This window comes from Talpa occidentalis, unplaced genomic scaffold (genome assembly GCF_014898055.3).
Source record: "Talpa occidentalis isolate TD23 unplaced genomic scaffold, MPIMG_talOcc4v2.1, whole genome shotgun sequence".
NCBI classification, from domain to species: domain Eukaryota; kingdom Metazoa; phylum Chordata; class Mammalia; order Eulipotyphla; family Talpidae; genus Talpa; species Talpa occidentalis.
The window spans coordinates 50,553,281-50,566,469 of NW_026555331.1; the positions used below are offsets into that span (position 1 = coordinate 50,553,281).

At 42.4% G+C, this 13,189-nt stretch overlaps 1 protein-coding gene across 1 annotated transcript in view; it reads left to right on the forward strand.

The window, feature by feature from the left end:
- The first annotated feature begins 265 nt into the window (after positions 1–265).
- The window catches only part of SBSPON (somatomedin B and thrombospondin type 1 domain containing), a 29,482-nt gene continuing 16,558 nt past the window's right edge, over positions 266–13,189 (forward strand). Inside the window, exon 1 of the mRNA XM_037505373.2 lies at positions 266–494. Within this exon, the coding sequence (XP_037361270.1) occupies positions 281–494 (214 nt within the window). The 5' untranslated portion in view covers positions 266–280. The remainder of the gene's footprint in view (positions 495–13,189) is intronic.

The following is a 13,189-nucleotide window of genomic DNA, read 5'->3' on the forward strand; positions in this document are numbered from 1 at the left end:
GGTGTCCCGAGAGCTGATTGCGGGACGCCCCCTCGGAGCGGCGTCAGCTTCCCCCGGGTAGCCGCGGGCGCTGCACCCTCCCCGCGCCGGGACCGGCGCGCGGCCAGGGATGGGGAGGGGCGGGCTCGGGGGCGGGGCCGGGCGCGGGGCAGGGCCGGGCAGGGCCGGGCAGGGCTGCGCCTCGCGGGCCACTCGGGCTGCTCCGGGCCGCCGCTGTGCGAGGAGCGCAGCACTCGCCGCGAAGGTCTGTGCGGCCGCGGGCGCCGCCGGAGTGCTGGCCATGAGGACCCTGTGGCTGGCGCTGTGCGCGCTGACGGGGTTGTGGCCCCGGGCCCTGGCCGGCTGCACGGAGGCGGGGCGCTGCTGCCCCGGCAGGGACCCCTCCTGCTTCGCCCAAGGCTGGAGGCTAGACAGGGTCTACGGGACATGCTTCTGCGACCAAGCCTGCCGCCTCATTGGGGACTGCTGCTTCGACTACGCCAGAGCGTGCCCAGGTGGGTGGCTGGCAGAGGGTGGGACGCTTGGTTGTTCGTCTACAGCCAAGGGGTACAGGGTCCCACACCAAGCACCACTTTTCCAGAGGCCGGGGTCTCCAGGTCCCACCCATCCTGATGGGTCCAGCCCTTCTATCCCAGCCCATTTAGTCTTCTCCATCCAGGTACTCCCAGCTCCCTTCATCTTAAGTTCCTCTGGGTACACTCCATTCCATCTACCCTAGGGCTTTCCAGCTCCCACGATCTAGGTGCACACTGTACTCTCCCTCCACACTCGGCTTTCCCAACCCCTTCCATTTAGGGATTTTCCAGTCCAATTCATCCAGACTTAGTTCTCCAAGCACCTCTTCCCCGTAGAGTATGGAAGGAGCTAGAACCTTTCTTCTCCTGGAAGGGGGCAGGGCCACCTTTGCTGGAAGAATTTTCCAACTCAGGAACTCCACCTCACTAGAGTTGGCACTGGCAGTTCCAGGGGCACACCCTGGGTCAGGCCCTACCACTTTTCCTGGAGCATCTTAGGGACCTATGAGGGATGATGGGAGTTGGGGGGAATGTGTCATTACCCCACTTTGTGTGGAGGACTTGCTCTAGGAAAGTACTTTCTTCTGGAGAGCAGTCTCTTGGAGGACTACAGTTGTCTTCACCTCTAGACTCCAATATTTAGCACAGACCCTTCCTCACAGGACGTATTCCATGTATTCTTTGAATTCAATTTCTCTATATAGCATGATATAAAAACGTTTATCCTAGGGTGCCTATTATATTTTAATCTTGCCAGTTTTCCTTTAGGGGCTGTCTTTTTCATCTTTAAATTTCTCACAGTATAACCACCCTGGTAAGGACTCTATAGTGGTTGATTTAATTAAGTTGAAATGTAAAGGAAGAAATAGGTCACGTTCCTGAAGAACAAAGCATACCTGTGAGAAGCCAGCTCTAGAAGTAAAGTTACCCCATTCCCCGTTAATCACATAATGCCCTGAACCACTTTGACCTCAAGGATCCCAGCTTTGTAGGATCATCAGCATCTTTCTAGGTGAGTTCCTTGGGCCTGTGTCTTTGCCAGGGGAACTGCATGATGGGTAGAGAGGAGCCCCTTTCTGCCTCTCTGCTGCCAGTGCAGCCAGCCCATGGCAGGACCATCACCCAAGCCAGCTGCTGAAAGAACACCGTTGAAAAACATGAAGATTTTTTTGATGTTCGTCAAAAGTTAATGATTTACCTGTGAATACTGATCTTTTTGTGTAAGCTTCTTTCCCTCTTCTGCTCCAAGGCCAGGGTACTTTCTACTAAATTAAGACGAAGTGTTAGTTACTTAGGAAATGCAGTGCCCTCAGGCCAGGCATCCTAGCCCCTCCAGCAGCATCCCACCTAACTTCCCATTTGCCATAGATACCTGACTCTGTCCAGTTCAGCCTCACTGAGGTCGGATCATTCTTCCAGGGGGTTACCAACATCATAAAGATGAATACAGAATTTCTGTTGTCTAGACACTGTGTCCTGACCTCCGGTAAGCACAGGGTTATAAAGATGATGAGGACAGTATCTGGTCCCTAGAAGTTCATAGTCGAGCCAGGAACACACATGTACAAACAACTGCAACATACTTAGTGCCCAATTAAGGGATCTGGGAGACTGGAGAGGAAAAACTCAGAAGACCCAGAGAATTCAAGCAAGATTTCCCAGAGGAAGTAATAAGTAAACCTGGTCTTGGAGAATGAACGAAAGGTCTCTACTAGGAAAAGAATTCTAACAGGAAAACATAGCATGGTTGCTACGTTACCTGTGGGTATTAGTCTTTTGTGCCAGACACTAGTCTGGGCCTTGAGGCTCAAGTGGGGAAGAGGATAGACAGATAGTGATGCAGTTAGATATAGAGAGACTGCAGCGCAGAAGAGGGATGGAGAGACAGAGGCGAGATTTATGATGACAACAGCTTCCTAGTGAGATCTTACTGTGTCGCGAGCAGTTCCAAAATCCTCGATCTTTATTTGGACAAAAATAAATCCCTTGTTTTCAGTCAGGGAGGTTGAAATAGTAAAACAAAGAGCTTATTTTGGAGTGGAAGAATTATCAGGGTAAGGAGAGATGATCTTACCATCTTGGGAAGAACTCAGAAAGAAATCATAGCAACTTTGTAACTAGAAGAGGTGGGCCAAAGAAATAAACCAGAAAAAGAAATGGAGTCTGAAGGAATTTTAAAAGGAGCATATTCTGGAGCTCTAAGTGCCCTTCTCCAGGGAGTTAATGCAGCATCTCACAGACCTAAGCCAAAGCAGACACAGGATTGCACAGGCCCCTCATTGGTTAAGTTCTCTGCACTGGAAGTTTCTTGGAAAGGGAAGAAGAAAAGAGAGACAATGGGAGGTTGGCCACTTGGGGGATGCCTCAGGAGAAGGTTAGAGTGAAGGGCAAGATGGAGCTGAGACCTCAGTCCATTCAGCTTGGGTCCATTCATACTGACTCTGGGGGTTAGGAAAAGGCAGTGTTGGCTTGTATTAGGATTTTACAGGTGCAGAAACTGAGACTCTCAGAGGGCTATCCCATTACTCAAGTGAACACGAATGGGCGGCAGAGTGAGCTCTGGACCCACATTTAGCAAATGCCAGGCTGCCGTCAGTCATTTCTCTCTGTGTCAGTTCATGGGTGTTGCTTATTCCCAGATAATTAAGGCTCAACAGCTCAGAGCCCCAGGTTGCTCTCTTTGCCTAGAACCATTCTCCTTCTTGGAGTCTCTTCTGCTGTGTTACTTACTGAGGCTGCATGAAGCTTTTTTGAAACGAAGTATATTAAATGTGAATGAAAATGTAACTGTGTCAGTAGAACTAAGCATACTTTCTATTTGTTCTGATCTTTCCATCTTGATGAACACATTATTTTTACTTGATAGGCTAAGACATGAAATACTAGAATTTCTAAATAGAACATTTTGGTTATTTTTCCAAACTCAGTGAAATTGAAAATAAGTTTTTGCATCTATAGGACTACTAAACTGCCCCAGAGAGTCTTTTCTGAAACTCTCTCAGAAAATCTCACAACGACATTGTGTTTCAATACCAGTGATATATCTCCATAACCAGTAATATTCTCTCCCCAACAAAAAGGATAGAAAAGTTTCCATTGGTTGTGCTTGATGAGGGCTGGGGGGTAGGTAGAGGAGGGAATCAGATCCAAGTTACCTTTCCCTGAGGAACTTCTTGGAAGGCTTCCTTAGCAGGCTCATAACAGCCGAGTGTTTAATCTCTCTGCTGGTCCCTAGAGTCTGCATTTAACATTGCATTTATTTTTGATGAGCCACTTAAGGAAAGAGTTATAATTAACTCAAGTAGAACAGAACAAAAATTGAGTAGCCTATGTAAGCCAGTCTTCCTCTCGTGGATTTATCAGGAATCTAGGAAAACAACGGGCCCAAACCTGTGGACATTCATCTCTGGAGGAGAAGAAATGTTCTGCTTGAAAATAGAGCTTCAAAAACACACCCAAAGGAAGGATGTCACAGTCAATGATGGTTAGAAAGTTGAAACTGTAATGGAGCCACAGTGTTCTAGAGACCATATGTGGCCCCCGCCCCCCCCCCGCCTTTGTCTGTTGAAAAGATGAGCATCTCCTGGCATGAGTATTCCCCATTGACTTGACTTTGCAGATCTGACAACAGTCACAGAGGGTAGTGTTACCCAGTGTTCCCTTGGTGTCAGGCCCCCTCCCAGCCTAAACCTCCTGAATGTTTTGGTCTCCTTTTATAGGCACAGAATCCTGGGCACTGAGATGTTAAGCTTTAGGAGAAGCTCTGTACTTTGCAGGTTAGACTCCAGATATGTATTGGTAGAGCATGTGAGTCATCTCTCCCCATTCACTGTGTGCAAAAAATCAGGGCAGAAAACAACAAAAATGTGTCCTGCTTCTCCCTAAGCTCCCATGACTATCCTGGTGCTGCTTGATAACGTTTGTCAAAACACACGTGCAGCTGCTCCACCTCAGGATGTTATCTGTGACTCCAGAGGGCACTGCCATCTGGGAGTATCCACATTTCCTTTTTAAAATAACATTTTCCCTCCCTAGACTGAAAAATACATGGTTTTTTTGCTGAAAATTAAGAAAATATGGAAATGCACAAAAGAAACAACTCACCTGAAAATTCACTACCCAGAAAAAGCATTATCTTTCTGAGTATCACCGAACCCTTTTTTCAGGGTTTACATGGTACATAAAATTCAATTTTTTCCAGTGAGGCAGCTCATGTTACTGTCTTGTTAGCATTTCATAAACTTGTCCAGTTAATGTGTTAAAAGAAAAAAAAACCACTAGAAACTAGATAACATGATTTCTACAAGAGGAAAAAAATGACTTAGTCATTTTATTGGAACTTTAAGTGAGTAAACTGGCACTTGGGCAATATAGTCTCACTCACCTTTCAGAGAAGTTTTGCCAAGATCCCTTGGGAGAGGATATATATGGAGAGAGAAAAAGGCAGGTGACATATATATAAAAATGCTGTCCCATGGGATGTATGGGGGGGGAGGGGAGGGTATAATAGAGCTGTTTCCTTTTCCTTCCATAGACTGTCTAGAAACAAAAGCTGTTCATAAATGGTTCTGCTGTAGCTAAAATGTAAAACAGTATGTATCTTTAGGCCTGACTAGGACAATCTGAACATGAAAGAGAAAGTGCTTGATGGTGGGTGGCAGGGAGCCAGGAAACATGCACAACCAACTGCAACAGTAGGCAGGGCGGCTTACAAAGGGGAGTCAGTCTCTGAGAGGATCACTGGAAACTGCTGCGTGAGAATAAGGGCAAGGCCTTATGTTAAGCTGCAATAATCCAAATTCTTTTTATGAAATGAAAGCCTTTGGCTGTCAGCTCAATTTTTTGCTGTGTGTGTGTGTGTGCATTTGCCACTACCAAGAAAACATTAGAAAACTTTTCTTTTGAATTACTCTTTGGTGTCTAAAGATGGAGAATAGTGTGTCTTGTTCTGGCTACCCCAACTCACTAATGCTGTATTGGACTTGGAGAAAGTCCAGTGGTAATTCTAGAAGAGGAAGTGTCTAGAATAAGATGTGTCTGAGAGGTGGAGTGAAAATCCTGAAGAAGTCCATGCTGGGGGACAGGAACCTACTGGAACAGGAAGTCCATGAGTGGCACAGATAAACAGATTTTTCCCCCACCATATTTTGAAATTTTTGAGTGACGGAAATTTGGATCAAATAAAAGGAAATACCATTTCACACCACAGAAAATAAAATGAAAGAAGCTTGCAACTTTGAGGATGTGGGAATGGCAGTAGGTATAAATGGATTAAAAAGAATTTGAACGGGGCCTCCCCGGTGGCGCAGCGGTTGAGCGCTGGGTTGCGAAGCTGCCCGCAGCCTCTGCGGCACCGGTTCAATCCCCGGCTGCTCCCCGGCCACCGGAGGAGGGTCCCACGTGGCGCGCAGACCTCTCCTGCCGCCCGCTGCTCCCCTCAGCAGTGTACTTCGGTCCTTCTGCCTGCTCTGCTCCCTGCTCTGGCTCTGGCTCTGGTGAATTCTCTCACCCTCCCATGCTTCTGACTGTAACCAGTGCATGTATAAACAAACAAACAAATAAATAAATAAATAAAACATGCCTCTATTAAAAAAAAAAAAAAAGAATTTGAACGTCTTGTAGCTGCCAGAAGAAGGTGGGATATACTTAACTTGAAGGCATAGAAAAAATGCTCCTTCTGTTGGACCCTCTCTGGGGCCACCATCACCAGGACTGCCCAGACAGCGCTGGCCCAGATTAGGAATTGCCATGATTTTGGCTATAGAAGTTTCTGTTCTTGCTCTTCTGCCAACTTTCCTTCTGGAACCTCTGCCAGTGCTTTGGTTTCTGAGGATAAGACTGGACCAAAGTCCATTCTGATGTAGAACATTTTATAGGAAGGTGGTGGCTCTTGTGGTCTATGGCGAATTGCCCAATGCCATTTTGTCCATTCATTCATTTGACAAACATTTACTGAGCACCTACCATGTGCTAAGCACCAGGCATAAAATGAAAAATTCAACAAACCAATAACAAACTCTAAAGTCAGACTGTAGAATCAAGGCTATCAGAGGGGGGTGGTGGTGAGCAAGATATGGAGGTGGCCCGGGGAACTAAGATGAAGGGTTATAGGGGCTTTGGTGGTGGGTGTGGTGTGGTTACATACAATTGAAGAGGTAAGAACTTACCTCTGAATCATAAACAGTGTTGTAAACCAATGTTACCTCAATAAAATAAAAATAAAGCACATAAATATTTAATTATGAATTATGGGGATGCTGGAAAGTAAGGAACACTCAGCTCAGAAAAAGTAATTTTGTGGGGATATGTGTGTGTCTCTGCATGCACTTGTGTAGGACCTGGGAGACTACTTAGATCAGTTGATAAGAGGAGGATTCTCTAAAGAGGAGATAATTCGTCTGGGACCTAGAGAATTTGCAGAGCAAATGCTTATACGAAGTGTCTGATGTGTGAAAGGACTTGGTATATTGGAGGGGTAAAGACGCCAGTGTGTCTGGAGCTTGTAGCAGAGGCAATCGCAGGGGTACCTCCAGGTGGGAGGCAGGCACAGACCACACAGAACCTTGTAGTGCCCAGCAGGGAGTTTGGATTTTTTTCTAAATTCAGTGGTAAGCCACTGAGTTTAAAAGGAATTTTCAGGGGTCTCCCTGGTGGCGCAGCGGTTGAGCACTGGGTTGTAAAGCTGCCCGCAGCCTCTGCAGCACCAGTTTGATTCCTGGCTGCTCCCTGGCCACCGGAAGAGGGTCCCACATGAAGCGCAGACCTCTCCTGCCGCCCGCTGCTCCCCTCAGCAGTGTACCTCGGTCCTTCTGCCTGCTCTGCTCCCCGCTCTGGCTCTGGTAAATTCTCTCACCCTCCCGCGCTTCTGACTGTACCCAGTGCTTGTATAAATAAATAAATAAATCTTAAAAAAAAAAGGAATTTTCAAAGTCATTTATGCTTTTAAAAATCAGTGGTACATCTTTTCTGGACTAACGAGGAGATCAAAGAAGAAATTAAAAAATTCTTTGAATTGAATGACAAGGAGGACACCAATATCCTAAATGTATGGGATGCAGCAAAAGCAGTAATAAGAGGAAAATATATAGCAATAGAAGCTCACATCAAAAAACAAGAAAGAACTCAAAGAAACAACCTAATCTCGAAGCTCAAAGATCTAGAAAAAGAACAACAAAAAAACCCCAGAACCAGTAGAAGAAAAGAAATAATAAAAACCAAAGCAGAAATAAATGAAATTGAAACTAAAAAAACAATCCAAAAGATCAATGAAACCAAGAGCTGGTTCTTTGAAAAAATAAATAAAATAGACAAACCCCTAGCCAGGCTCACAAAGGAAAAAAGGGAGAAAGCACAAATACACAGAATCATAAATGAAAGAGGAGAAATCACAACGGACACAGCAGAAATCAAAAGAATAATCAGTAACTACTATGAACAGTTATATGGAAACAAGTTCAACAATCTAGAGGAGATGGACAAATTCCTACAACTCTACAATCACCCTAGATAAAGAAGAATAGAACACCTAAACAGACCAATTACAAGCAGCGAAATTGAAATGGTAATTAAAAACCTCCCCAAAAACAAAAGCCCAGGACCTGATGGATTTACAAATGAATTCTACCAAACATTCAGAGACGAATTAGTGCCTATCCTTCACAAACTCTTCCAAAAAATTGAGAAGGAAGGGACAATACCAAACACGTTCTATGAAGCCAATATTACACTAATACCAAAACCGAATAAGGACAACACAAAAAAGGAAAACTATAGGCCAATCTCCCTAATGAACACTGATGCAAAAATCCTCAATAAAATTTTAGCTATCAGAATCCAACAATGTATCCATAAGATAATTCACCACGACCAAGTTGGATTCATTCCAGGGGCACAAGGATGGTTTAACATCCGAAAATCAATCAACGTTATCCAACACATCAACAAAAAGAAATATAAAAACCATATAATAATATCAATAGATGCTGAGAAAGCTTTCGACAAAGTGCAACACCCATTCATGATAAAAGCCCTTGAAATTCTTGGGATACAAGGAACATACCTCAACATCATAAAGGCCATCTATGACAAGCCAACAGCCAGTATCATTCTCAATGGTGAAAAGCTGAAAGCAATTCCATTAAGATCTGGAACAAGACAAGGATGTCCACTCTCACCACTGCTTTTCAATATAATACTGGAAGTCCTAGCCAGAGCAATAAGACAAGAGAAAGACATCCAAGGAATCCAAATAGGAAAAGAAGAAGTCAAACTATCATTATTTGCAGATGATATGATAATATACATAGAGAACCCAAAATCTCCACAGAAAAACTAATTCAACTCATCAATCAATTCAGTAAAGTGGCAGGATACAAAATCAACACGCAAAAGTCAGTAGCCTTCCTATACACAAACAATAAATCTGAAGAAGAAGAAATCAAAAAAACCACCCCTTTTATTATCGAAACAAAAAAAATCAAATATTTGGGAATAAATCTAACAAAAGAGGTAAAGGACCTATACAAAGAAAACTATAAAACACTGTTAAAAGAAATAGAAGAAGACACAAAGAAATGGAAAGACATCCCCTGCTCATGGATTGGAAGAATAAACATTATTAAAATGGCCATCCTACCAAAAGCAATATAGAGATTCAATGCTATTCCAATCAAAATCTCAATGGCATTCTTCAAAGAAATAGAACAATTATTGATGAAATTCATATGGAATCACCAAAAACCCCGAATAGCCAAAGCTCTACTGAAAAAAAAAGAAGGAAATGGAGGCATCACACTCCCAGACTTCAAACTATACTACAAAGCCATAATCATCAAAACTGCATGGTATTGGAACAAGAACAGACATACAGACCAATGGAATCGAATAGAAAATCCAGAAATAAACCCACAGATTTATGGTCAACTAATCTTTGACAAAGGAGCAAAGACTATGCATTGGAGCAAAGAAAGTTTGTTCAATAAATGGTGCTGGGAAAACTGGGTCGCTACATGCAAAAGAATGAAGCTTGACCACTACCTCACACCATACACAAAAATCAACTCAAAATGGATTAAAGAACTAGACATAAGACCTGAAACCATAAAATACATAGAAGGAAATATAGGCGAAACACTACGGGATTTGCATATCAAAGACATCTTTACAGACACATCACCCAAAGCAGTGATAGTGAAGAGAAAGATAAACAGCTGGGACTACATCAAATTAAAGAGCTTCTGCACAGCAAAAGAGACAATAACAAAAACAAAGAGAAACCCCACCAACTGGGAGAACATTTTTGCACCCAACACTAATGATAAAGGACTGATCACAAAAATCTGCAAAGAGCTGATGAGACTCAGCAACAACAAAGAAAATAATCCAGTCAAAAAATGGGCAGAAGAGCTAAAAAGAAACTTCTCTGAAGAGGAAATGCAAATGGCCAACAGACATATGAAAAAATGTTCAACATCACTTGTAATCAGGGAAATGCAAATCAAAACTACCATGAGATACCATCTCACACCAGTGAGAATGGCACATATTAAAAAAACTAGCAACAACAAATGTTGGCGAGGATGTGGAGAAAAAGGAACTCTTCTGCACTGTTGGTGGGAGTGCAAACTGGTCCAACCACTATGGAGAGCTGTGTGGAGATTTCTGGACCTACTAAACATAGAGCTTCCATATGATCCAGCAATTCCACTCCTAGGTATTTACCCAAAGGACACAGAAACATCAATTCCAAAGAACACCTGCACTCCTATGTTTATAGCAGCACTGTTTACAATAGCTAAGCTTTGGAAACAGCCCAAATGCCCAAAAATAGATGACTGGATCAAGAAGATGTGGTACATATATACCATGGAATATTACTCAGCATTCAAAAAAGATAAACACATGCAATTTGCAGCAACATGGATGGCGCTGGAAGGGATCATGCTCAGCGAAATAAGCCAAAAAGAAAAAGAAAAATACCGGATGGTCTCACTCATAGCAGGAATCTAGAAAACTTAAATAAGGGACCAGGAAAATGAATATAAGAAAGTGAAAATCAAAATCAACAAAAAACTATGAACCAGAGACACTTTTTGGGGGGTGGGGGGCGGGAGGGGAAGGATTGGGGTCAGAATGGGGCGTTTGCAATTGTATGGGGGAATATAAAATAAAATTTAATATTAAAAAAAAAAAATAAAAATCAGTGGTACATCTTTTAAGGTCATTGTACTTACATATGGCCAGATAGCCCTGTAAGACATGAGAAAATGTGCCTTATTCTTGTTATGCACAGATTGATTATTCTGTTGTTGGCCATTCTCCTTTTGACTGTGGTGGTGGGGACAGTTCATAACCAGAAAACTCCTAAGGAACAGGGACAGGCTGACCCATCAGGAAGACCTTGATAATTGCCTGCACTCTGGATCCATCTATGCTCTTACTTCCTGGTGAATGAAGAGCCAATTGTCAGAACTTAGGTGTCAACTTCATCTTTCTGTTTTCTTCTATGCCTGTTTCTCTCTAGCTTTTCTCCATTTTCTTGTATACTTCTAGGGATCACTAACCTAATAAATGACTTCTACTCAAATTCATATCTCACGGTCAGTTTCTGGAGAAAATCAACCCGAGTATTATGATGAGTTTAAACAAAGAAGAGTTGGTCAAAGATTCTTGGCACTCATTAAATCCAGGCTTCTTGCCCCTGAAAAGGATGGAATGTCATAAAATTGTAACTATTAAGACATCTGTGATGATTTGGAGTCAAAGGAGAACATAGAGCTCACTGGGAAATAGTCTGTCAGCCTCCATTAATAGCTAGAGAAATGTGAAGAATGATTTTAAGAATGTATATTCGATATGCTAAGATGTAAACTTGATGAGCTTTTGTGGGAAGGGGACAGAATGCTAATGGAATAGTTCAAAAGGAAATTTGTGTCATGTGCTATAATATATCACTTCTGGTAATAAATCTGTCAGAAGTTCCTGCACTTCCCCTAACCTCCATGACCAGAGATCTCTTGTGATCTACAATGAATTACATTCCAAATATAATCAAAAGTTCACAAGTTAACCAAGAATAGAATTACTCATGCAGAATAGGAACAAATAATTTCAGATTAATCTTCTAATTCAAAATATTTTGTGGAGTACCTTTTTACTCGTATATTGTATGAGAACATTTTTCATTTTGTCTTACAATGAAACCTTTGAAATGATGGGTCCCAGAACACTCGATTCTCTTTATGGGGCTATTGAAAGAAGAAAAACAGCATCTAGCATTTGCCAAGGACAAAATTTAACCAATAGGAACAATAACTGATTCACTCTTGGTGTGAGTTGAGGACTTAATCTATGGATCTAACAATAAAATAATAAGCACTAGATATAAGAGAGTAATACTGGAATATTAAATTCAGTTAGAAAACTCCCCTTAATGTTAACGCCTATAAATGTAACCCAAGGTCACTTTGCTATGGCGAAGTTTTATTTCATGGTGATGCTTAAATATTAATCTTTGAAACAATTGTATTTAACAAAAGAAGTATATTGTTAAGTTGTTCAAGTCTAACACATCAGGGCATGGCTAGCTAGGCTTAGCAAAGAGATTTGGGGGAGAAAGAATTGTGTAGAGAAGGAGTCTTTCTCAATCAGCTCCTCCCCTATCATCTCTTTCAATGCCTTCTGGTCCTATGGACCAATTAAATCATAGGAATGTGAAAATAAAAAGGGAGGGGTCAAGGAGATGAGACAATGGCAGGAAGTGACTTGGTGATTTTCCAAAGGATGTGCACATGGAAGATAGAGGGAAGTTTCAAGTCTCTTAACAAGGTTCATTCTAGTGTGGATGTGTTACATGGCAACCCCAATGTGAAATGGTTGGCCTGAGTGTGGTTCCTCACCCACACACTTAAAGGGACTTACAATGAGACTCAACTCCAGGCACACACAAAAAGGTTAATAAAGGATTTATTTACAGAAAGGGGAAATGAAGAAAGGAATAATCCAGGGAGAGAGAGAGAGAGAGAGAGAGAGAGAGAGAGAGAGAGAGAGAGAGAAGTTGGTGAATGTGTCCTACCAGTTCCACTGAGCTGGGACCCCAATAGCACACTGAAGGTCTGTGAAAAACTAAAAACCCCCAATGCTCACATGTCTGGTTATATATCAAGCCCGGCTACTTAACTCCACCCTTAGTTCCCAGCATTCCTCCCTTTGGTGGTGATTGCATTATGGGATTTGTAGCTTTGGTGTCTTGAATTTCTGGTCTGGGATGGAGGTAAAGTCCATAAAACCTGTGTTTGTGGAGTTCATTCAGAACATCCTTTTCTCCCCCAACAGATGAATTACTCAAACAGGTAGATGATCAGTGATAGTTGGGAATTTTAGATGGTTAACAAAATATTTTAAAACTGTTTGAAATTTTTGAATCATCAACAGACACCTATGTTGCATGTTACCCTTTTCACATTAGGGGTTGCTATGCATTGCCAAATGACACATTGATCAAAAGTCATGAACCCTCAGCTAGAGTATTCTGAGAGGTACAGTAAGTTTTCCAATACAAACTGCCAGAAGCTCTAATCAAACTTGTAAAGAAGTGGGATGCTTTCTTGGTGAAGATATTATAACTCAAAAGAATGAAGGTGATTGTGAAGGAAAATAATAGAATAATAGTTATC